The 27150-nt window shown below is 41.3% G+C and overlaps 1 protein-coding gene across 1 annotated transcript in view; it reads left to right on the top strand.

The window, feature by feature from the left end:
* The window catches only part of LOC124605377 (protein RRP5 homolog), a 180339-nt gene that overhangs the window by 97479 nt on the left and 55710 nt on the right, over window positions 1-27150 (top strand). The window contains exon 14 of the mRNA XM_047137012.1: window positions 16130-16331. Within this exon, the coding sequence (XP_046992968.1) occupies window positions 16130-16331 (202 nt within the window). The remainder of the gene's footprint in view (window positions 1-16129; window positions 16332-27150) is intronic.

The following is a 27150-nucleotide window of genomic DNA, read 5'->3' as shown; positions in this document are numbered from 1 at the left end:
GGATGGGGGTTTGTCGGGGACGGCCAGCTCGTCCCACGCATCCCCTGATCGGACTACGACTGTGGTTGCCCGGGATACTGCCCGCATTGAGGCTGATCCCTCACCTGTGGTAGAGTGGGAGGTCGTTTCAAGGTGTGGCAGGGGGCGAAAGACATTCCGGAGGGCTGAACGGAAAGCCTCTCCAGTTTGTCTGACGAACCGGTTTCAGGCTCTGTCTCAGGCTGATACTGATCTTCGGCCTGACATGGCTGCTTGTCCTGTTCCAGAGGTTGCCCCTCAGTCTGCAAGATCCGGGCAGTCGCAGAGGGTGGGCTTACTGGTAGTTGGGAGCTCCAACGTCAGGCGCGTAATGGGGCCCCTTAGGGAAATGGCAGCAAGAGAGGGGAAGAAAACCAATGTGCACTCCGTGTGCATACCGGGGGGAGTCATTCCAGATGTGGAAAGGGTCCTTCCGGATGCCATGAAGGGTACAGGGTGCACCCATCTGCAGGTGGTCGCTCATGTCGGCACCAATGATGTGTGTCGCTATGGATCGGAGGAAATCCTCTCTGGCTTCCGGCGGCTATCTGATTTGGTGAAGACTGCCAGTCTCGCTAGTGGGATGAAAGCAGAGCTCACCATCTGCAGCATCGTCGACAGGACTGACTGCGGACCTTTGGTACAGAGCCGAGTGGAGGGTCTGAACCAGAGGCTGAGACGGTTCTGCGACCGTGTGGGCTGCAGATTCCTCGACTTGCGCCATAGGGTGGTGGGGTTTCGGGTTCCGCTGGATAGGTCAGGAGTCCACTACACGCAACAAGCGGCTACACGGGTAGCAGGGGTTGTGTGGCGTGGCCTGGGCGGTTTTTTAGGTTAGATGGCCTTGGGCAAAGACAGAAAGGGCAACAGCCTCAACGGGTGCGGGGCAAAGTCAGGACATGCGGGGACCAAGCAGCAATCGGTATTGTAATTGTCAACTGTCGAAGCTGCGTTGGTAAAGTACCGGAACTTCAAGCGCTGATAGAAAGCACCGAAGCTGAAATCGTTATAGGTACAGAAAGCTGGCTTAAGCCAGAGATAAATTCTGCCGAAATTTTTACAAAGGTACAGACGGTGTTTAGAAAGGATAGATTGCATGCAACCGGTGGTGGAGTGTTCATCGCTGTTAGTAGTAGTTTATCCTGTAGTGAAGTAGAAGTGGATAGTTCCTGTGAATTATTATGGGTGGAGGTTACACTAAACAACCGAACTAGGTTAATAATTGGCTCCTTTTACCGACCTCCCGACTCAGCAGCATTAGTGGCAGAACAACTGAGAGAAAATTTGGAATACATTTCACATAAATTTTCTCAGCATGTTATAGTCTTAGGTGGAGATTTCAATTTACCAGATATAGACTGGGACACTCAGATGTTTAGGACGGGTGGTAGGGACAGAGCATCGAGTGACATTATACTGAGTGCACTATCCGAAAATTTCCTCGAGCAATTAAACAGAGAACCGACTCGTGGAGATAACATATTGGACCTACTGATAACAAACAGACCCGAACTTTTCGAATCTGTATGTACAGAACAGGGAATCAGTGATCATAAGGCCGTTGCAGCATCCCTGAAAATGGAAGTTAATAGGAATATAAAAAAAGGGAGGAAGGTTTATCTGTTTAGCAAGAGTAATAGAAGGCAGATTTCAGACTACCTAACAGATCAAAACGAAAATTTCTGTTCCGACACTGACAATGTTGAGTGTTTATGGAAAAAGTTCAAGGCAATCGTAAAATGCGTTTTAGACAGGTACGTGCCGAGTAAAACTGTGAGGGACGGGAAAAACCCACCGTGGTACAACAACAAAGTTAGGAAACTACTGCGAAAGCAAAGAGAGCTCCACTCCAAGTTTAAACGCAGCCAAAACCTCTCAGACAAACAGAAGCTAAACGATGTCAAAGTTAGCGTAAGGAGGGCTATGCGTGAAGCGTTCATTGAATTCGAAAGTAAAATTCTATGTACCGACTTGACAGAAAATCCTAGGAAGTTCTGGTCTTACGTTAAATCAGTAAGTGGCTCGAAACAGCATATCCAGACACTACGGGATGATGATGGCATTGAAACAGAGGATGACACGCGTAAAGCTGAAATACTAAACACCTTTTTCCAAAGCTGTTTCACAGAGGAAGACCGCACTGCAGTTCCTTCTCTAAATCCTCGCACAAACGAAAAAATGGCTGACATCGAAATAAGTGTCCAAGGAATAGAAAAGCAACTGGAATCACTCAATAGAGGAAAGTCCACTGGACCTGACGGGATACCAATTCGATTCTACACAGAGTACGCGAAAGAACTTGCCCCCCTTCTAACAGCCGTGTACCGCAAGTCTCTAGAGGAACGGAGGGTTCCAAATGATTGGAAAAGAGCACAGATAGTCCCAGTCTTAAAGAAGGGTCGTCGAGCAGATGCGCAAAACTATAGACCTATATCTCTTACGTCGATCTCTTGTAGAATTTTAGAACATGTTTTTTGCTCGCGTATCATGTCATTTCTGGAAACCCAGAATCTACTATGTAGGAATCAACATGGATTCCGGAAACAGCGATCGTGTGAGACCCAACTCGCCTTATTTGTTCATGAGACCCAGAAAATATTAGATACAGGCTCCCAGGTAGATGCTATTTTTCTTGACTTCCGGAAGGCGTTCGATACAGTTCCGCACTGTCGCCTGATAAACAAAGTAAGAGCCTATGGAATATCAGACCAGCTGTGTGGCTGGATTGAAGAGTTTTTAGCAAACAGAACACAGCATGTTGTTATCAATGGAGAGACGTCTACAGACGTTAAAGTAACCTCTGGCGTGCCACAGGGGAGTGTTATGGGACCATTGCTTTTCACAATATATATAAATGACCTAGTAGATAGTGTCGGAAGTTCCATGCGGCTTTTCGCGGATGATGCTGTAGTATACAGAGAAGTTGCTGCATTAGAAAATTGTAGCGAAATACAGGAAGATCTGCAGCGGATAGGCACTTGGTGCAGGGAGTGGCAACTGACCCTTAACATAGACAAATGTAATGTATTGCGAATACATAGAAAGAAGGATCCTTTATTGTATGATTATATGATAGCGGAACAAACACTGGTAGCAGTTACTTCTGTAAAATATCTGGGAGTATGCGTACGGAACGATTTGAAGTGGAATGATCATATAAAACTAATTGTTGGTAAGGCGGGTACCAGGTTGAGATTCATTGGGAGAGTGCTTAGAAAATGTAGTCCATCAACAAAGGAGGTGGCTTACAAAACACTCGTTCGACCTATACTTGAGTATTGCTCATCAGTGTGGGATCCGTACCAGGTCGGGTTGACGGAGGAGATAGAGAAGATCCAAAGAAGAGCGGCGCGTTTTGTCACTGGGTTATTTGGTAACCGTGATAGCGTTACGGAGATGTTTAATAAACTCAAGTGGCAGACTCTGCAAGAGAGGCGCTCTGCATCGCGGTGTAGCTTGCTCGCCAGGTTTCGAGAGGGTGCGTTTCTGGATGAGGTATCGAATATATTGCTTCCCCCTACTTATACTTCCCGAGGAGATCACGAATGTAAAATTAGAGAGATTAGAGCGCGCACGGAGGCTTTCAGACAGTCGTTCTTCCCGCGAACCATACGCGACTGGAACAGGAAAGGGAGGTAATGACAGTGGCACGTAAAGTGCCCTCCGCCACACACCGTTGGGTGGCTTGCGGAGTATCAATGTAGATGTAGATGTAGATGTAGCTTGATAATGAATATGTGCAAAGAGATCAGGGCACTACTTTAGATCCCCAATCTCAGTCTATCCTAAAACCAGTCATACAAAGGAAGGTAATCATTCTTGGTGACACCCATGGTTGTGGCATTTCTTTCCGTTTGATCGAACCATCTAATACACGTGCAGCAGCTTTCATTAAGCTTGGTATGTCATTTATGGAAATTAATAAACTTACAAAACTTTCAGAAATAGTTGAGCTGTCTTCCAGTGATTTTGTTATGTTCATCGGAGGCTTGAATGATGGTTAGAAGAATGAAACATCCATAGCCCCAAGGTACTGAAGAAATGTTTGAGTCTGCTGACGTATACCAATGTTCTAGTTTTCAAAATTCCACACCGCTGTGACCTCTCATGATGATTTTGTCATAACCAGGAAATAACCACAGCAAATGAACAACTGGAAATATATGTACACAGTTCAGAAACATTACTATGATAAATGTAAATGGAACTGGATATAGATTTCACTCACACCACGATTTACATTTAAATGGACTGCGTAAACATCGAGTAACCAAGAAAGTGCTTTGATAATTGTAAACAAGCCTCACATTTGATATGCAAAGGAAATAATGTTAGGATGGGATCAACAATCTCATCTCAATTCTTTTTTAGTTTAAGTGTGGAGACTGACTGTGTTAACAAAGTGGATTACATTCAGGCGGCACAGACCTCTTGCTGTCTTGTAATAACACTCTGATATTTTTGCATGTCAGCATCAGGTTAACAAAGTGGATTACATTCAGGTGGGACAGACCTCTTGCTGTCTTGTAATAACACTCTGATATTTTTGCATGTCAGCATCAGATCTTTAAAAAATAAGGTAGATGTTCTTAGTGTTATCCTAGGAGAGATTCGACAATATTTGTATGAGCCTTCAAGCTGTTGTTTAGTATCAAGTTTTTGTAGAAGTTGAACAACTACGAAGGTACTTCAAAATACATCAGCAATAATCTTTTGGTAAAATACAGTAATCTTGAAGTCAGTAATTTCTGCATTGAAAGTGTATTTGAGGCTGCTGCTATATTATTGCCAGGTCTCACATTAATTGTAGTGTCTTTATGCCACATTCCTGACAGCAGTGTTGATGTCTTCACAGAGAGACTAGATATAACAATCTCTCACTTGCAAAAAATACAGTCAACATAAAATTTTAATCTTTGGGGTTATTGACACTGACATTAGGGTTACAACAAAAAACCACTTTTTACTTGCTTAATGTTCTCAGGTCACACAATAACATTTTGTGCAAATAACAAACCAACAAAACAGCTATCATGTCTGGACAGTGTTATAACAAATATAGAAAGAAATATTTATGAAATAGGGCTTCTTAATACCATATATCTATCAAATCATGAAGGGATTTGGTTGAAACTGCTGACAACAAATCCCACAGAGCAATTTGAACAACCAAAGAACATTAATATTGTTAAGATTCTCAGTGCCTTCAGACACTGTGTATGATAGAATGGTCAAACGTCCTCTCTTAGTTTACAAATGTTGATGATGAAACTTTTGACAACAGCTTTGACAGTCTTATTTCTAATGTGCGTAATAATTCTAATATGTGTAATAAATGCTGCCATAAAATATTAAAAATGACACAAGGGGAAACCAAGAAAAAATAATCGTATAAGTTTACATTCCTGGTTCATACCTGACCTCAAAAAATTAAGAACAAAGTCATCAATCCCTCTAACATATCAAAGAACAGAACAAAAACAAGAACTAAACAAGAGGTGCAGTACAGATCAGGAACTGGGTAATACTAATAGTGCCACTTGTGATAATGTCACACACAATTAAATGAACAACTTCTGATAACAAAGGACACACAACTCAACAAGATGACTACTATAAGCCAGGCATTAATAAACATAAAAAACAAAGTTATTCATATCCCACAACAAACTTGCATCATCATCATTCAAGTGGGCACAAATTGCAGTCACTGATGTCTTAGTAACTATAGCAACAATTCAGCAATTCAAAAACAGAAGATTTCTATGGTCTGTCTAATTTTCTCAGTAAAAAGATAGCAGACATTATATTTTGACCACTCTTTGACAACTCTGTGTACTAATAAATTGGATTTTTATGAGTTTTTCTTTTCCAGCCTGCTTAAAGATAACAGTAGTTATCATTCTCCATAAAGGAGGAGACAAATCATGTGTTGATAACTACTGTATTATTTCTCATATACCAACACTTTCAAAAATAGTAGAATATTACATGTACCAGGAAATTTGGAACCATTTCACATGCAGTGGAACACTAACCAACACTCAGTATCACTTCAGGGCAAAATTCACCCACACTGCAAGCTGTCGAACATTACTCCATGCCTTTGAAGCAAAATCATCTGTTGATGCCCTACTGATTGACCTATGCAAGATATTTGACTCTGTGAGTCATCAGATCCTAATAGATAAACTTACGTACTGTGACATTCGAGATACGGAACTCACCCTTATACACTCCTGGAAATTGAAATAAGAACACCGTGAATTCATTGTCCCAGGAAGGGGAAACTTTATTGACACATTCCTGGGGTCAGATACATCACATGATCAGACTGACAGAACCACAGGCACATAGACACAGGCAACAGAGCATGCACAATGTCGGCACTAGTACAGTGTATATCCACCTTTCGCAGCAATGCAGGCTGCTATTCTCCCATGGAGACGATCGTAGAGATGCTGGATGTAGTCCTGTGGAACGGCTTGCCATGCCATTTCCACCTGGCGCCTCAGTTGGACCAGCGTTCGTGCTGGACGTGCAGACCGCGTGAGACGACGCTTCATCCAGTCCCAAACATGCTCAATGGGGGACAGATCCGGAGATCTTGCTGGCCAGGGTAGTTGACTTACACCTTCTGGAGCACGTTGGGTGGCACGGGATACATGCGGACGTGCATTGTCCTGTTGGAACAGCAAATTCCCTTGCCGGTCTAGGAATGGTAGAACGATGGGTTCGATGACGGTTTGGATGTACCGTGCACTATTCAGTGTCCCCTCGACGATCACCAGTGGTGTACGGCCAGTGTAGGAGATTGCTCCCCACACCATGATGCCGGGTGTTGGCCCTGTGTGCCTCGGTCGTATGCATTCCTGATTGTGGCGCTCACCTGCACGGCGCCAAACACGCATACGACCATCATTGGCACCAAGGCAGAAGCGACTCTCATCGCTGAAGACGACACGTCTCCATTCGTCCCTCCATTCACGCCTGTCGCGACACCACTGGAGGCGGGCTGCACGATGTTGGGGCGTGAGCGGAAGACGGCCTAACGGTGTGCGGGACCGTAGCCCAGCTTCATGGAGACGGTTGCGAATGGTCCTCGCCGATACCCCAGGAGCAACAGTGTCCCTAATTTGCTGGGAAGTGGCGGTGCGGTCCCCTACGGCACTGCGTAGGATCCTACGGTCTTAGCGTGCATCCGTGCGTCGCTGCGGTCCGGTCCCAGGTCGACGGGCACGTGCACCTTCCGCCGACCACTGGCGACAACATCGATGTACTGTGGAGACCTCACGCCCCACGTGTTGAGCAATTCGGCGGTACGTCCACCTGGCCTCCCGCAAGCCCACTATACGCCCTCGCTCAAAGTCCGTCAACTGCACATACGGTTCACGTCCACGCTGTCGCGGCATGCTACCAGTGTTAAAGACTGCAATGGAGCTACGTATGCCACGGCAAACTGGCTGACACTGACGGCGGTGGTGCACAAATGCTGCGCAGCTAGCGCCATTCGACGGCCAACACCGCGGTTCCTGGTGTGTCCGCTGTGCCGTGCGTGTGTTCATTGCTTGTACAGCCCTCTCGCAGTGTCCGGAGCAAGTATGGTGGGTCTGACACACCGGTGTCAATGTGTTCTTTTTTCCATTTCCAGGAGTGTAGAATTATATCTTGACAATAGGAAACAGAAGTTGTACACTTTAATGGTATGAGCTCTGGATTCCTAGGTCTTTCAAGAGGCGTGCCTCAAGGCTATGTACTGGGACACTTATTGTGTATAATCTATATTAATGACCTACATAGTATCATACCATGTAAATCTGTTCTGTATACTGATGGTACCATTGCAACTGGAAATGGCATAAGGACCTACAGGAACAAAGCAGAGCTAACCTAAGAATTTCTAGTAACTGATTTAAAGACAATGGATTAACTGCAAATCAAAATAAAACCAAAAATATAATTTTTTAGTTTACGTGATACCAAAAATGATTCTTGGTTAAACTTCTTGTTGCATGCTTGGGTTACAAATTAACTTGGAAGCTCCACACAGATTCTATAAGCACTAAATTATCAAGAGTCATTTATCTATTACATAAACTTAGAGCATGTGTGAATGAAAGCATGATGCTCAACTCCTATTATGCATTTTTTCATAGCCACATAACATGCTGCATTCTGCTTTGGGACAGCTCCACTGGAGTAGAAAGAGCTTTTACATGGCAGAAAGAGGCTATCAGATGCATAGTGAGTATTCTCAAAAACATGTATCATGTAGGCTGCCGTTCAAGAAACTGGGTGTCGTGACAGTTCCATCATTATTTTGATTAACTGTCTAGTCTACATAAAAGAAAACCATAGAAGAATTTTTTGATTATGCAAAGCAAGATCTAAAATTTTAGTTTATAATCCTTGTATGTTTGTATGCAAATCTAAAGGACTTAACTGTTTTCTTTATTGTTATATGTAGCATTACGTATTATTCAATTTGTACGAACTATTAACATCAATAGCATGCAAAATGATCAAAGATGAAATAAGCACATTGTCGTTGGCGGTGGCTGATACTCGTATCCGAGTTTTCATTTCTCTCCCGAGATTTCGTTTGTCACGGTTCAGGCATGGAAGTGTCGTTGATGGCTTAGCAATCCAATCCTAGCATGGAACAGGCGGCCACAGACATTACAGCTGATGGAAGGTGGAGGACGTGGCTGAGCCTGGAGGAGTTTACGTCTCCGGCGTTTATCATTCTCCATTCTTCGACGTTCCAGCTCAAAGTTTTGAAGAGCATTTGAGGTAACTGAGTGCCAGCGACTTCAGTCTTCTGCTATTATGGACCAGTTACTCGGATCCATGTTCAAGTTTTTCAGATTTTTCTTGTACTGATCCTTATAACGTTTGAGAGGGGCACGTAGTGGCCTTTTACCTGTGCTCACTTCGCTCTACAGCATTTGGCGTAGAAGTCTGTCATTTTTCATCCGCTGGACATGTCCGACCCATCTGAGTTGATGCCCAATGATAAGAGCTTCCATGCTATACATTTTTGCTTTCTCAAGAACAGCCGTGTTGGATATGAAGTCATTCCATTTCAGGTTCGTGATATATCTTAGCTTCTGTTGGTTGAAGTGTTCTAGTTTCCTCAGATCACAGCAATATAACATCCAGGTTTCGCAGCCATATAGCTGGGTGGAAATGACTGCAGCACATTACAATGCCACTAAATGCAAAACTGAATAAAAGAAGACATGTCTAATTTAAATATGAAAATGGTTAGTCATAAATAATGTAGGGAGTAAAGGTAACAACCCATTGTATAGCTGAACTGTTGTCATCAACACACACTTAAACAAGACAGAGAACATTTCTAGCCTTTGTACGAATGCTGCTTCAGCGTTAAAGAGCCGAAGCGCCCCCTCCTCCCCCAAACACACACAATAAACAAACAAATCAAGGTTACATTGTCCCCATTAACTAGAATTTGCTGACACTGCAACTTGACTGGGATAGAGGATTGTATCACTGGAGTGGGCAAGTGGAGAAAGGAGGGGCAGTGTGTATGGAGGTGGTTTGGGGAGGGGTGGCTGATGGCTGGAAGGGTGAGGTAGTATGCTCATACGACATAGGTTTGGTACTGGTTAATTTGTTCTGGCTGCAGGCAATGGGAATTGGATGTTGTACGAAAGACATTAAGGAGTGGACTGGGAAAAGCAGGTAGGACAGAGGCAGAAGGGACTGTGCAGAGGATTTTTTTTTTTAGGTCATCAGTCTACTGACTGGTTTGATGCTGCCCGCCACAAATTCCTTTCCTGTGCTAACCTCTTCATCTCAGAGTAGCACTTGCAACCTACGTCCTCAATTATTTGCTTGACGTATTCCAATCTCTGTCTTCCTCTACAGTTTTTGCCCTCTACAGCTCCCTCTAGTACCATGGAAGTCATTCCCTCATGTCTTAGCAGATGTCCTATCATCCTGTCCCTTCCCCTTATCAGTGTTTTCCACATATTCCTTTCCTCTCCAATTCTGCGTAGAACCTCCTCATTCCTTACCTTATCAGTCCACCTAATTTTAAACATTCGCCTATAGCACCACATCTCAAATGCTTCGATTCTCTTCTGTTCCGGTTTTCCCACAGTCCCTGTTTCACTACCATACAATGCTGTACTCCAGACGTACATCCTCAGAAATTTCTTCCTCAAATTAAGGTCGGTATTTGATATGAGTAGACTTCTCTTGGCCAGAAATGCCTTTTTTGCCATAGCGAGTCTGCTTTTGATGTCCTCCTTGGTCCGTCCGTCATTGGTTATTTTACTGCCTAGGTAGCAGAATTCCTTAACTTCATTGACTTCGTGACCATCAATCCTGATGTTAAGTTTCTCGCTGTTCTCATTTCTACTACTTCTCATTACCTTCGTCTTTCTCCGATTTATTCTCAAACCATACTGTGTACTCATTAGACTGTTCATTCCGTTCAGCAGATCACTTAATTCTTCTTCACTTTCACTCAGGATAGCAATGTCATCAGTGAATCGTATCATTAATATCCTTTCACCTTGTATTTTAATTCCACTCCTGAACCTTTCTTTTATTTCCATCATTGCTTCCTCAATGTACAGATTGAAGAGTTGGGGCGAAAGGCTACAGCCTTGTCTTACACCCTTCTTAATACGAGCACTTCGTTCTTGATTGTCCACTCTTATTATTCCCTCTTGGTTGTTGTACATATTGTATATGACCTGTCTCTCCCTATAGCTTACCCCTACTTTTTTCAGAATCTCGAACAGCTTGCACCATTTTATATTGTCGAACGCTTTTTCCAGGTCGACAAATCCTATGAAAGTGTCTTGATTTTTCTTTAGCCTTGCTTCCATTATTAGCCGTAACGTCAGAATTGCCTCTCTTGTCTCTTTACTTTTCCTAAAGCCAAACTGATCGTCACCTAGTGCATTCTCAATTTTCTTTTCCATTCTTCTGTATATTATTTTTGTAAGCAGCATCGATGCAAGAGCTGTTAAGCTGATTGTGCGATAATTCTCGCACTTGTCAGCTCTTGCTGTCTTCGGAATTGTGTGGATGATGCTTTTCCGAAAGTCAGATGGTATATCGCCACACTCATATATTCTACACACCAACGTGAATAGTCGTTTTGTTGCCACTTCCCCCAATGATTTTAGAAATTCTGATGGAATGTTATCTATCCCTTCTGCCTTATTTGACTGTAAGTCCTCCAAAGCTCTTTTAAATTCCGATTCTAATACTGGATCCCCTATCTCTTCTAAATCGACTCCTGTTTCTTCTTCTATCACATCAGACAAATCTTCACCCTCATAGAGGCTTTCAATGTATTCTTTCCACCTATATGCTCTCTCCTCTGCATTTAACAGCGGAATTCCCGTTGCACTCTTAATGTTACCACCGTTGCTTTTAATGTCACCAAAGGTTGTTTTGACTTTCCTGTATGCTGAGTCTGTCCTTCCAACAATCATATCTTTTTTGATGTCTTCACATTTTTCATGCAGCCATTTCGTCTTAGCTTCCCTGCACTTCCTATTTATTTCATTCCTTAGCGACTTGTATTTCTGTATTCCTGATTTTCCCGGAACATGTTTGTACTTCCCCCTTTCATCAATCAACTGAAGTATTTCTTCTGTTGCCCATGGTTTCTTCGCAGCTACCTTCTTTGTACCTATGTTTTCCTTCCCAACTTCTGTGATGGCCCTTTTTAGAGATGTCCATTCCTCTTCAACTGTACTGCTTACTGCACTATTCCTTATTGCTGTATCTATAGCATTAGAGAACTTCAAACGTATCTCATCATTCCTTAGTACTTCCGTATCCCACTTCTTTGCGTATTGATTCTTCCTGACTAATGTCTTGAACTTCAGCCTACTCTTCATCACTACTATATTGTGGTCTGAGTCTATATCTGCTCCGGGGTACGCCTTACAATCCAGTATCTGATTTCGGAATCTCTGTCTGACCATGATGTAATCTAATTGAAATCTTCCCGTATCTCCTGGCCTTTTCCAAGTATACCTCCTCCTCTTGTGATTCTTGAACAGGGTATTCACTATTACTAGCTGGAACTTGTTACAGAACTCAATTAGTCTTTCTCCTCTTTCATTCCTTGTCCCACGCCCATATTATCCTGTAACCTTTTCTTCTACTCCTTCCCCTACAACTGCATTCCAGTAGCCCATGACTATTAGATTTTCGTCCCCCTTTACATACTGCATCACCCTTTCAATATCCTCACACATTTTCTCTATCTGTTCATCTTCAGCTTGCGACGTCGGCATGTGTACCTGAACTATCGTTGTCGGTGTTGGTCTGCTGTCGATTCTGATTAGAACAACCCGGTCACTGAACTGTTCACAGTAACACACCCTCTGCCCTACCTTCCTATTCATAACGAATCCTACACCTGTTGCACCATTTTCTGCTGCTGTTGATATTACCCGATACTCATCTGACCGGAAATCCTTGTCTTCCTTCCACTTCACTTCACTGACCCCTACTATAGCTAGATTGAGCTTTTGCGTTTCCCTTTTCAGATTTTCTAGTTTCCCTACCACGTTCAAGCTTCTGACATTCCACGCCCCGACTCGTAGAACATTGAAACTTCCTGGCAGATTAAAACTGTGTGCCCGACCGAGACTCGAACTTGGGACCTTTGCCTTTTGCGGGCAAGTGCTCTGCCACAGTTTTAATCTGCCAGGAAGTTTCATATCAGCGCACACTCCACTGCAGAGTGAAAATCTCATTCTGGAAACATTCCCCAGGCTGTGGCTAAGCCATGTCTCCGCTATATCCTTTCTTCCAGGAGTGCTAGTTCTGCAAGGTTCGCAGGAGAGCTTATGTAAAGTTTGGAAGGCAGGAGACGAGATACTGGCAGAAGTAAAGCTGTGAGTACCGGGCGTGAGTCGTGCTTCGGTAGCTCAGTTGGTAGAGCACTTGCCCGCGAAAGGCAAAGGTCCCGAGTTCGAGTCTCGGTCGGGCACACAGTTTTAATCTGCCAGGAAGTTTCATATCAGTGCACACTCCGCTGCAGAGTGAAAATCTCATTCTGGAAACATCCCCCAGGCTGTGGCTAAGCCATGTCTCCGCTATATCCTTTCTTTCAGGAGTGCTAGTTCTGCAAGGTTCGCAGGAGAGCTTCTGTAAAGTTTGGAAGGTAGGAGACGAGATACTGGCAGAAGTAAAGCTGTGAGTACCGGGCGTGAGTCGTGCTTCGGTAGCTCAGATGGTAGAGCACTTGCCCGCGAAAGGCAAAGGTCCCGAGTTCGAGTCTCGGTCGGGCACACAGTTTTAATCTGCCAGGAAGTTTCATATCAGCGCACACTCCGCTGCAGAGTGAAAATCTCATTCGTAGAACATTATCCTTTCGTAGATTATTCAGTCTTTTTCTCATGGTAACCTCCCCCTTGGCAGTCCCCTCCCGGAGATCCGAATGGGGGACTATTCCGGAATCTTTTGCCTATGGAGAGATCATCATGACACTTCTTCAATTAGAGGCCACGTGTCCTGTGGATACACATTACGTGTCTTTAATGCAGTGGTTTCCATTGCCTTCTGCATCCTCATGTCGTTGATCATTGCTGATTCTTCTGCCTTTAGGGGCAGTTTCCCACCCCTAGGACAAGAGAGTGCCCTGAACACCTCTATCCGCTCCTCCGCCCTCTTTGACAAGGCCGTTGGCAGAATGAGGCTGACTTCTTATGCCGGAAGTCTTCGGCTGCCAATGCTAATTATTTATCAAAATTTAGGCAGTGGCGGGGATCGAACCCGGGACCGAAGACATTTTGATTATGAATCAAAGACGCGACCCCTAGACCACGGGTACAGTGCAGAGGATAGTGGGAAGTTAAGGCATGGGGCATGGTAAGTCTGATCCAGTATCCCTGATAGTGAAATACCTTGTTGATTACCGTGTGTGTGTGTGTGTGTGTGTGTGTGTGTGTGTGTGTGTGTAAAGGGGGGGGGCATTAACTGGAGTAGAAGACAGTTGCATTGAATGTTTTACTCAATTTGTGAATAAAGTTGTCTTGAAGCAGGATTCATATTGAAATAGAAAAGAAATTATTGAAATTATGTAGCCATCAAATATTTAAACAGGATGTTTGATAACTCACTCCTTATTTTTAAACCGTTATAATTTCTTTATTCATGAACCAATTTTCTTAGGATTACTTTTGTTAGAAAAAAGACTTCTTGGGGTTTTGTTTAACATCATTTTTCACCCCCACATAAAGTCTAGCATTCTCTAAAAATTTTTTGAAATGACCTGGTATGTACGATACTGCTGCTCGTAACATGTTAAGTGGACCATTGGCTAACACATTAGATATTACTACTTCCAATTCATCTTAGTTCTGTGGTTTATCTTGTATAAATCCTCCTCAGCCCACAACCAGCGAAAAAACATTGTAAGGCATTAAATCAGGGCTGTGGGTAGGTCATTCATGTGTACCACGTCTGCCAATCCAATGACATGGGAAATGATCATGCAGCCATTCGCAGACATCATTTGCAAAATGTGCAGGTGTTCCATCCTGCGTGAAGTGAAGCTGTGAGTTGTTCCATTGTGAAATTACTGGCCAGACACGATCTTGCAACATTTCCAGGTATCTTTTGCCATTCATTGTGTTCCTTAGAAAGAACAGAACAACAGCTTTGTGTAACTTATCACACCACACTGTTACCTTCGGACACCCCTGTCCTTTTTCAACACATTCAGATCGGTTTTTATCTGCCCAATAATGGCAGTTATGTCTGTTTACTAATACTCCAATGTGGAAAACTGCCTCATTGGTCCACAGAATGTTCTCAAAAAATTCAGGCCAATCATCATTCCAACACAAGAATTTTTCTCCAAATTCCATTCTTCTGTCACAGTCATCAGGAAACAATTGCTGCACATAATATGGCTTCCACAGTGTAAAAGTGATATCCTTCTTAAGAACCATTGCAACTACATAACGTGAAAGACCACTTTCAGGAGATTCTTAGGGCTCCTTGTGAACATTTCACGAACTCTGGTGTCCCTGAAGTTGATCTTTCTGATCTTATTGCATCAGCAACACTCCATGTTGTTAGTAATTTGGAATGGTAATTTTTAACTGTTTTTGCATCTAGCATTGCATGGCTCCCTCATTCAGTGCTCCACCAACTTCGTACTCGCACCACAGATCTCCAGACCTCATAACGAGCTGCCATTTTGGCCCGTTCTTCCAAACTCAACAGAGGCGGTATTTTCCAACTGAAACAAAAGAAAAATGGTGTTGAAGCCAACACCGAGGAGTGCTGATTCAACAAAAGTAGTTCTAAGAAAATTGGTTCGTAAATAAATAAATTAAAACTTTTAAAAAATAGGGAGAGACTTATCAGACATCCTGCACACAATCATTAATTCATGTGAAAAAAGCTGTTTTCAAACAACTATCTCATTTAAAGTAATATTGTGCTCTCTGTGTGCTATGCTTTATAACTGCCTAGATTTCTTCATTCAGCTGAAATATGACTACTGACACATTTTGTATAACTTTTTGAAAATTTGGTAAAAAGTGCCAAAATTTGAAATTCATAAGTTCACTAATAGTATTCATCAATACCAGTGATGTCACAAACACTGCAATTGCATTTGCTGTGTTAGTAAAAGATTGTGACATCTTTAGTGGCCCTTGTACAGTGACACTTATCTGTGTCACAAGAAAATATCTTACCTACACTCCTCGACTAAAAATAAACACCTGTAAGAATAACATTTACCAACAAACTTTGACGGTTGTAAAGAATCTCTTTATGTCCTTATAACTGTTGAAGTTTGTTATATATCACAAACAGAGACAGATGTGGGCAAGAAAAAACAGCACTACACCAGTACAAAAGCAAGAAGAAAAAGATAAATTGAGAATATTATTATAAGTAGGGCAGGCATTTCATTCTTCAGAAAAATTGCATTGCTGAGGATAGTGTCTGCAACAGATGTCAAAATATTAATTTTTAACTTTGCATGCTTGTCCTTTCTTGTATTATTGTCTCATGATTCAGCTGATTGCCTTACTATCATTGTGGACGTAATTGTGCAGCAGTTAATTATGTTTTGTCTACTTTTAAGGATGGTGTGCTGTTATTGGCTAGCTATTTGCATGACAAGCAGCGAATATTACACCATCTGAGTGAGAAGAATGAGCCACTAGCACATCTAAAACCTGGTATGGTTGTTGAAGGTTGTGTCTCATCAGTTTCAAGCTTGGGTGCTGTTTTGCAACTTGCGTCAGGTGTTCGAGCTGTTGTTGAATCTCATCATTATAATCCAGGTAATGTGATGCAGAAAGCATTTTAATTTTGTGTAGCTGAAGGGGAGGTGAAATAGTTTTAATTTAGTGAATTAACTGTCATTAATATGAATAACTTTTTATGTTTGAAAAACATAAAACTGCTGCTTAGTTATTATTGAAATTGTGGATTTGAGTTTAGTTTGACATATCATATTCCAACTAGCATTCAGAGGTATTTTTAATCTGTCAAGGGGTACCTATTTGGCAATAGTGTTAGATGTTAAGTGTGACTTTGGAAAGCTTTTGGGGTAGCTAGTTGCCACAGCATGATGAATTTGTGAGATTTCAGTATGTTAACATTTAACAGCAGTAGCAACTCCAGAAAGTGTGCAACTGAATGAGTGTTCATCAGAGACAAGGGTATTGTCTGAAGTGCACCAGGGAAGTGTGATAGGACCACTGTTATTCTCTATGTACATCAGTGATCTGACGGATGGGCTGAGCAGAAGTATGTTGCTGTTTGCTGATAACCTTTTGGTGTACAGGAAGCTGTTGTGGTTGAGTGAGTGTTGTAGGATACAATATGACTTAGAAAATATTTCTAGCTAGTGTGTGGAAAGGCAACTTGCTCTAAATATAGAAATATATCTGGGTATAAAAAAACAACCCCATAACATTTGAATACAGCTTTAGTAGTGTGCTCTTTGACACACTTGAAGCAACAAAAAAAAAAAAAACACAGGTATATAAGAAGGGTAGAAGAATGGACCCACAAAATTACAGACCAATATCCTTAACAGTGATATGCTGCAGAATTCTTGAACATATTTTGAGTTCAAATATAAGAAGAGTTCTGTGAGAGCGAAAAGCTTATGTCTGGGAATCAATACATTTTTAGAAAGCATTGGTGGCTTAGACAGTAAGAATTTCATTTTCTGTTGTGGTAAGCTGTCTGAAGGTGTTATAGTGGATACATGCCAGTTTTGAATCTGTACAATCACTGTTTCATTATGCCACAATGAAAGTGTAATTTTAACAAAAATATGAAAAGCCATTTTCCTACTGTCACTGGTAATGGAGAGTCTGTAGAATGTATGTCGTACTATCTCTGAAAGTTTATACTCGTATGCACACAGTTTCTTTTGGTTCTGTTGCATGAATATCATGGACATTGTGGAAGGTTTGACAATGTGGTAAAGTTCTGTTTCTGTTAAATTTTGTTAATACAATTTTTCCCGAGGACATGCAGCTTTACTGTATGATTAAATGATGATGGCGTCCTCTTGGGTAAAATAGTCCCCCATTCGGATCTCCGGGCGGGGACTACTCAAGAGGACGTCGTTATCAGGAGAAAGAAAACTGGCATTCTAAGGATCGGAGCGTGGAATGTCAGATCCCTTAATCGGGCAGGTAGGTTAGAAAATTTAAAAAGGGAAATGGATAGGTTAAAGTTAGATATAGTGGGAATTAGTGAAGTTCGGTGGCAGGAGGAGCAAGACTTTTGGTCAGGTGATTACAGGGTTATAAATACAAAATCAAATAGGGGTAATGCAGGAGTAGGTTTAATAATGAATAAAAAAATAGGAGTGCGGGTTAGCTACTACAAACAGCATAGTGAACGCATTATTGTGGCCAAGATAGACACAAAGCCCATGCCTACTACAGTAGTACAAGTTTATATGCCAACTAGCTCTGCAGATGATGAAGAAATTGATGAAATGTATGACGAGATAAAAGAAATTATTCAGGTAATGAAGGGAGACGAAAATTTAATAGTCATGGGTGACTGGAATTCGTCAGTAGGAAAAGGGAGAGAAGGAAACATAGTAGGTGAATATGGATTGGGGGGAAGAAATGAAAGAGGAAGCCGCCTTGTAGAATTTTGCACAGAGCATAACTTAATCATAGCTAACACTTGGTTCAAGAATCATGAAAGAAGGTTGTATACCTGGAAGAATCCTGGAGATACTACAAGGTATCAGATAGATTACATAATGGTAAGACAGAGATTTAGGAACCAGGTTTTAAATTGTAAGACATTTCCAGGGGCAGATGTGGATTCTGACCACAATCTATTGGTTATGAACTGCAGATTGAAACTGAAGAAACTGCAAAAAGGCGGGAATTTAAGGAGATGGGACCTGGATAAACTGAAAGAACGAGAGGTTGTAGAGTGTTTCAGGGAGAGCATAAGGGAACAATTGACAGGAATGGGGGAAAGAAATACAGTAGAAGAAGAATGGGTAGCTCTGAGGGATGAAGTAGTGAAGGCAGCAGAGGATGAAGTAGGTAAAAAGAAGAGGGCTAATAGAAATCCTTGGGTAACAGAAGAAATATTGAATTTAATTGATGAAAGGAGAAAATATAAAAATGCAGTAAATGAAGCAGGCAAAAAGGAATACAAACATCTCAAAAATGAGATTGACAGGAAGTGCAAAATGGCTAAGCAGGGATGGCTAGAGGACAAATGTAAAGATGTAGAGGCTTGTCTCACTAGGGGTAAGATAGATACTGCCTACAGGAAAATTAAAGAGACCTTTGGAGAGAAGAGAACCACTTGTATGAATATCAAGAGATCAGATGGCAACCCAGTTCTAAGCAAAGAAGGGAAGGCAGAAAGGTGGAAGGAGTATATAGAGGGTTTATACAAGGGCGATGTACTTGAGGACAATATTATGGAAATGGAAGAGGATGTAGATGAAGATGAAATGGGAGATACGATACTGCGTGAAGAGTTTGACAGAGCACTGAAAGACCTGAGTCGAAACAAGGCCCCGGGAGTAGACAACATTCCATTAGAACAACTGATGGCCTTGGGAGAGCCAGTCACGACAAAACTCTACCATCTGGTGAGCAAGATGTATGAGACAGGCGAAATACCCACAGACTTCAAGAAGAATATAATAATTCCAATCCCAAAGAAAGCAGGTGTTGACAGATGTGAAAATTACCGAACTATCAGTTTAATAAGCCACAGCTGCAAAATACTAACACGAATTCTTTACAGACGAATGGAAAAACTGGTAGAAGCGGACCTCGGGGAAGATCAGTTTGGATTCCGTAGGAATGTTGGAACACGAGAGGCAATACTAACCTTACAACTTATCTTAGAAGAAAGATTAAGAAAAGGCAAACCTACGTTTCTAGCATTTGTAGACTTAGAGAAAGCTTTTGACAACGTTAACTGGAATACTCTCTTTCAAATTCTGAAGGTGGCAGGGGTAAAATACAGGGAGCGAAAGGCTGTTTACAATTTGTACAGAAACCAGAAGGCAATTATAAGAGTCGAGGGGCATGAAAGGGAAGCAGTGGTTGGGAAAGGAGTGAGACAGGGTTGTAGTCTCTCCCAAATGTTATTCAATCTGTATATTGAGCAAGCAGTAAAGGAAACAAAAGAAAAATTCGGAGTAGGTATTAAAACCCATGGAGAAGAAATAAAAACTTTGAGGTTCGCCGATGACATTGTAATTCTGTCAGAGACAGCAAAGGACTTGGAAGAGCAGTTGAACGGAATGGACAGTGTCTTGAAAGAAGGATATAAGATGAACAACAACAAAAGCAAAACGATGATAATGAAATGTAATCAAATTAAATCGGGTGATGCTGAGGGGATTAGATTAGGAAATGAGACACTCAAAGTAGTAAAGGAGTTTTGCTATTTAGGGAGTAAAATAACTGATGATGGTCGAAGTAGAGAGGATATAAAATGTAGACTGGCAATGGCAAGGAAATCGTTTCTGAAGAAGAGAAATTTGTTAACATCGAGTATAGATTTAAGTGTCAGGAAGTCGTTTCTGAAAGTATTTGTATGGAGCATAGCCATGTGTGGAAGTGAAACATGGACGATAACCAGTTTGGACAAGAAGAGAATAGAAGCTTTCGAAATGTGGTGCTACAGAAGAATGCTGAAGATAAGGTGGGTAGATCACGTAACTAATGAGGAGGTATTGAATAGGATTGGGGAGAAGAGAAGTTTGTGGCACAACTTGGCTAGAAGAAGGGATCGGTTGGTAGGACATGTTTTGAGGCATCAAGGGATCACAAATTTAGCATTGGAGGGCAGCGTGGAGGGTAAAAATCGTAGAGGGAGACCAAGAGATCAATACACTAAGCAGATTCAGAAGGATGTAGGTTGCAGTAGGTACTGGGAGATGAAGAAGCTTGCACAGGATAGAGTAGCATGGAGAGCTGCATCAAACCAGTCTCAGGACTGAAGACCACAACAACAACAACAACAATTTGTCTCCCCTTTATTTCCATCAATTGTCCCAGGCTTGTTTCTAAGCTTTTTTAAAATGTTTGCGTTTGCATTTCATATGGGCTTCCTATATAAGTTTATGACAAAATCTTTAGTATTCCAATGTTGGCAATGTTGCTGCCACTTGTGAGTCTATCTCTGAAAATAATATACTCATATGCACACAGTTTCTTTTGGTTCTGTTGCATGAATATCATTTGTTCTCTCTCTGCTTTTGTGTATGTATCAGCTAAAAACTGTTGAAATTGAAGTGTTACACATGGTTTTCGGTATTTTCTACTACAAGCACGATCCGTTTCCCTGCTGATATGGGTGCCACCTTTTCCTTACAAGTATCTTGTGGTCTGAAGTTACTTGCTGTAGTGGACCGGCTATACAGTGCTGTCACTTTTTCACCTTCTGCAGTGGACAGGTGATGAGAGTGAGGTGATATTCAAGGTACTAAAATGACAGTCACTTTTACAATAACTCTTCTGAATTATTATAGCATTTTTCCACTGTACAATTTTGTTTATAGTTGTGGGTGATAAATAATGGCTCATAATTTGTAGCTCACAGTAGATCATAACACGTATGGTGTATTCATTTGACATTACAGAATGACAGTTCTCGTCTATAACCTTCAACTGTTCTTGTGTTGACATTGTTGTCTGCACCCTTTGCTCTGCGACTTCCAAGGCACCGCAAGACTGTGACGCCAAAGCATAGGCAGGCCTCCTAATCAAGTGGAGACACTCACTCACTGTCGCACTTTGTCAATGTTCTGAGGTGACACATTTTATGCCAAATCTGTACATATGGCAAACCAGAGCAGGCACAGTGGGATGTTCCACACTTAGCAGCTGCCTAAACATCATTTCAGGTTTTCATGAACATCTTTCGACAGCCTAATGGGTTAGAAATGGAACATGTTATTCCATAGAATTGACATGTTATAACACAAAATAAATGATGGAAATAGGGTATGTGATTGTATCCCTTGTCGTCTCTGATCATTATGCGATACACGTAAAATTCCATCAATGTTACTTTTCTGTTCATTCCTACACTTGTATTTTGGATTACTTTTTTCGAATTGAAATAGAAATCATTCCTCCTCTTACAAAAATTAATGGATATTGAAGTGCATTGTGAGAAAGATGTGTTTCCGCAGACTGTCATCATTACAGCGGCAAATTTATTGACTTGAGAGTCTGAGGTTCATTCAATCGACAATGTTTGATAAAAGTAGCAACGATCCCACTCAATAATAAACTTGCCTTTTAATGGAAAACACAGGCTTGAATTGATTTCATTCACTGCTCACTGAAGTATCACCAAATGATGTCATTTGAAAGTGAGCATTGTAAACTGAAATATTTTGTGGAAAATGCTTTGATTCTGGAGTTTATCTAGTCATGTAATGTAATTATTCTGGTGGAGGCACTTCCAATGATGCTAATCAAATTTTTCTATTCATGCAGTGCATTCTATATTGAATTTCTTGGCAGTGCAGAACTGACACACATGATCTGTTGTGCCAGTGACAAGTTTGTGTGTGTTGTAGTCTTAACAGTATCATAAAGGAATGTTTCACCTGCCAAACAGTAATATCTACTTTTTAATTGTTTTTCACAAATGTCACGCTATTGTCTTTCACAGACTTCACTGACTGCAACACTGCTTAATTAATTTTGTTATATGGTTTCTTCAGCAGTTTCTCCGTCTGCCTGCTATGTGTCTCTACTTCCATTTTGTTTTCAACTGTTAAGTTTCCTCTCTCTTTATTCATTCTCTTCTGTTGTTAAGGTAAATGTGCATCTTGCTCCTCATCTGTTTCTTTTCCTCATTTTTCTTTGTGCTTCCTTCTTTTCAATTCACCACTGGCAAGATCTCCTCTTCTTTCATATGTTGGCGTTCTTTTAAGTGTTAACATACTTAACACACTAATATTAACATAAACAATTCACTTTTGCTTAGAATTGTTTCACTTTCTATCACACTTTCTCTTTTTCTTGATTTGCTCTAGTTGATTTCCAAAAGTATCCTCACACACCCTTCTAAGTTGGAATATATCCTCACCACAAGAGGATAACAGAACATTTGAGACCATTATTATACATCATGGAACTTAACATACGGGATGAGAAGGAAAGACGGATTGTTGGGGACTGCATCGGACGAGATTTGAAAATGTGAGGGCTTAAAGGTGGAAGACAGGGTAAAATGCAGACAGGTATTACTGCTTAAACATCATGCCTGAGTTAACGTAAATTAAGGCCAGATGGATGGTAAGAACCAAGGACGTGTTGTAGTGCTAGTTCCCACCTGTGGAATTGTGAGAAACTGGTGTCTGGGAGGAGAATCCAGATGGTGCATCTGGTGAATATCATCCGATGCAGTCCCCAACAATCAGTCTTTCCTTCTCATCCATACAGTAAGTATACCCCTACCCGCGTCTACCCATGACCCGCGGTTCTGGATGACTTTCCCAAAATCAACCACTATTCTTAGACTTCTCTAGTCCTTTTCCTTCACCCCTCTTCCTTCCCCTTCAACCCTTCTGCCTGAAGAAGGAACCACTCACTCCGAAAACCTGCCAATTACAACTGTCTATTATGTGTGTGTGTTGCCAGCGCTTGGTGAGTAGATTTTGTATCTATCCTAATAATCTGGAACATTATAGAACATTCTTGAACCTTCTGGATGATTCTATAACATTTTGGATTATTCTACAACAATCATGAATATTCTAGAAGGAGTTCTCTGACATTTGATTCTAAGCTGTTTCACTGATTTCACATAAGGAGTCTACTGTGATGCTGTCTTTTAACAGCCATATCTTCGAACACAAACCATGCCGTTTCAAACCAAAACCATATTGGATAACCCTGATAGGGCTCCAGGGGTGAATTGTGGAATTATAACAGCGTACATGGACAAACAACACGTACAATTATTGACAAAAATAATTAATTTTTGAAAATATAATGTAATTAGGTAGATAAAAAATCTCGTCAAGTGGCAGCAGGGAACACACATATCGAAGGTGTTATGTATCCAAGCTTTTGGAGTCAGTGGCTCTTTCTCTTTGCAGAAGGGTTGAAAGGGAAGGAAGAGGGGTGGAGGAAAAGGACTGGTGAGGTTTAGAAAAAGGTTTAGAGTGTGGAAAATTTACTTTGAACCCAGGGTCAGAGGAGCCTTACCAGATGGGATGAGAAGGAAAGACTGACTGTTGGGGACTGCATCGGACGAGATTTGAAAACTTGAGAGCTTAAGGGTCGAAGGTAGGTTAATATGGAAGGTAGAGATTACTGCTAAAACATCGTGCATCAGTTGAAAAGAATGAAAAACTAAGTTCAGTGTATGTGATAAAGGTGGGAGGGCAAAAAATTGACAGATAAGGAAATGAAAAATGTAGAAAACTATAAAACGGATTGAAGAACGGAATAGCTACTATGAAGAAATGGTGGGACTGAAGAAGTTAATGTAAGTTAATGTCTGGTGGGTGGCGAGAACCAACGACATGTTTTAGTGTCAGTTACCACCTGCGGAGTTCTGAGAAACTGGTGCCAAGGGGAAGAATCCAGATTTCACATGTGGTGAAACAGACACCAAGGTCATGACTGTAATGTTGTAGGGCACACTCTGCAACAGGATATTGTGTGTTGCCAGTATACACCCTCTGCCTATGCCCATTAATCATAATTAATAACTTGGTGGTAGTCTTGCCGATGTGAAAGGCCAAACAGCGTTTACATAATATCTGATATATAATGTATCATTTCACAGGTGGCTCTCCATTTGACAGTCTATGTTTTGCTAATTACAGGGCTGGTGTAGGTGGTGGTAGGAGGGTCAAAGGGCAAGTTTTGCAGTGGGGATGGTCACAGGGGTATGAGCGACAGGATAGGGGATGGATGCAGGAGGAGTAATGTTTCATCAGATACTGTGGAGGTTGGGAGGACAACGAAAAACTGTTCTAGGTTTGGTGAGCAAAATCTCAGACAGAATGGAATTTATTTCAGGGGATGATTTTAGGAAGCCATGGCCTTGTCAAAGTAGCTGGTTCAAGACCAGGATAAGATTGAGTGACAAATTGTGTACTCCTAAGTTATTTTTTTGGAGAGGTCAGCAGTACCAGGATTAGATGTGATGGCCCAGGAAATCTGTTTTGAACTAGGCTTATTGTGTAATTATGTCCAGTGAAGGCTGATGTGAGAATGGTTGTGTGTTGCTGTAGAGTGTCTGCATTTGAACAAATAAGTTTGCCTCAAATTCCCAGGCTATATGAGAGAGAATGTTTCACATGGAAAGGATGGCAATTGTCAGAAGGTGAGTACTGTTGTTAGTAAATTTGATGTGAACAGGAGTGTGTAGCTGGCATTTGGTGAGGATGAGACCAACATCAAGGAAAGTGGCATGGGATTCGGAATAGGATCATGTGAAATTTTATTAGGAGAGTATATTTAGAGATTCCAGGAGTTAATAGGTCAGCCCCACCATGAGTCTCCATACGGCAAAAATGTCATCAATGTATCTGAACCAGATCATTGGCTGTAGGCTTATGGATCTCAGGAAAGCATACTCCTAGTGAACCATGAAAAGGTTGGTATAGGAAAGGACCACCCTGGTCCAGTCTCTGCCTTCCTGGTTCAGTATCAGCATTTTTTCACAGCAACTTCAGTGAATTTATGTTTTTCACAATTCTGCACCATAAATTTGTAGCCTCTCTGCAAAACCTTAAGGTCAGTGTTAAAAATTCCCTGTTTTTATGTTTCTTTCAATTAAGATTTACTCAAGTCTATGGTCTTACTAGACGTCTGCTTGACTTCATCCCATTTTCTTTCTATTGATATTTGGTGTGATTAAATGAGTTTTAAGTGGCACCAAAGACAGACGGTTCATACTGTGGGTGATGACAGAGTTAAGGGAATATTTTAGGCCGTTGCAGAGAGGGGAAAAGTGAGAGAGGAAATGCTGACATAATCCACTATCAGTGTTGCCAACACAGCGTGCAGTGTTTAACTTCACTGCGGAATGATGATGCATTAAGTATATTTCACAGTACTTTTTGCAAGAACTGATATAATCATAACTCAGTGGCGCCGTGAAGGTGACCAGGAACAAGGCTATTGACTTGTCGGTTGCTATAGCATCAAGTTGATGTTTATGTATGTGTTAATGACGGGGGAATCTCAGTTGCAACAAGAACTCTGTAGAGGAATATGTTTGTGGTTGTACAGTTTACGAAATGTTCATGACAGGGAAGAGTATGAATGTTATTGCTCATCATTTCACTTTCAGATTTAGCTATCCTATTAGGTTCCTGCCTAACCACACATTCAGAAATCGGCACATATTCAGAAATAAACAGCGAAATGTTTGTGAGAAGGAACAGTGTGAATTTTATTGCTGCTCGTTTAACTTGTTGCAGGAATGTAAGCTGTCCTCTTAGATTTCTGTCGAACCACACACTCGGGAATTGCCACACATTTGGAAATAAACAGGCAAATATTTATTTCATCCTATATTCTCTAACCAGACAGAAATGTTTAACAACATTGAACATTGCAGAACATGTTTTATTACAATCATAATGAGCACAATAACAACACTAAGTTGGGGGGGGGGGGGGGGGGGGTGGCACTCAGCAAGTTGCGAACCTATAACCTCTTAATCAGCTAACACGATGCTTTCTATTTGTGCTACAGGTTTTGCATCTGAATTTAATATTGTGCATAGTTATCATAAACTCTTTTGAAGCCTGACATTATTGATGCTTTATTAATTGACATTAAATGATAAGTGTGACGTATTTGTGATGTATTTTCAATCTGCCATTGTTTTGAAATGACATACTGCACAAATATGTCACAACTACTAAGGAAATGAATAATCGAAATGCACACAGTTCACACAGGGGTCCTTCACAAGTGCTTGCAAAAGTTGATAGTCAAAAGCCCACTAGGGACGTCACAACTGCAAAAAGTGTGAAGCTGCATCCACACTGCCACTGGAAACATCTTTCTGATAGAAACATTATTTCCTGCAGTGTATCATATCTGTTTAACTTTGTTTCTTGTCTCTGTTTCTGTCCACCCTGATAGTAAACATTTCTCAGTGTATTCACATCGTCTGCAATGCCATATGTTGCATTGTTTTCGTATTGTCTGCCACATTGTGTCCAGAGACAAGGAAATGTAATATGTGCTGCTGCATCATTAATAATCGAAGGTTCACACAAACACAGTGAAAGATGTTGCCATTCTTTCATTATTTGTTTATCATTACTTGTGACGTGAAGGCCATAAGCATCTCTGTGTTTCGTAATTTTACAGAATAAGGTTGTGTTTATCAAAGAATTTTGTAATTGGTTTTAAAACTATGATATTATTTTGATTGAGATTTTGTATAGTGGTTGGTTATGGTTGGTAAAATCAGATTAGTTGTTGTAAGAAATAGATTTGTTGCTTTGCATACAGTCGTCATCCTTGGTGAGCGAAAACATAATGTAGAACAACTGGTGGGAAAAATTTGCTACATACGGGAACTGAATATGGAAGTCAGCTGTAGTTCCCATAATTTTACTAGAGTATCATCTAATGATTTTGAATTTAT

Source organism: Schistocerca americana, chromosome 3, assembly GCF_021461395.2.
Source record: "Schistocerca americana isolate TAMUIC-IGC-003095 chromosome 3, iqSchAmer2.1, whole genome shotgun sequence".
In the NCBI taxonomy this organism is placed as follows: Eukaryota; Metazoa; Arthropoda; class Insecta; order Orthoptera; family Acrididae; genus Schistocerca; species Schistocerca americana.
Note: the sequence above shows the minus strand (reverse complement) of the source record. Positions and strands in the feature narration are given on the sequence as shown.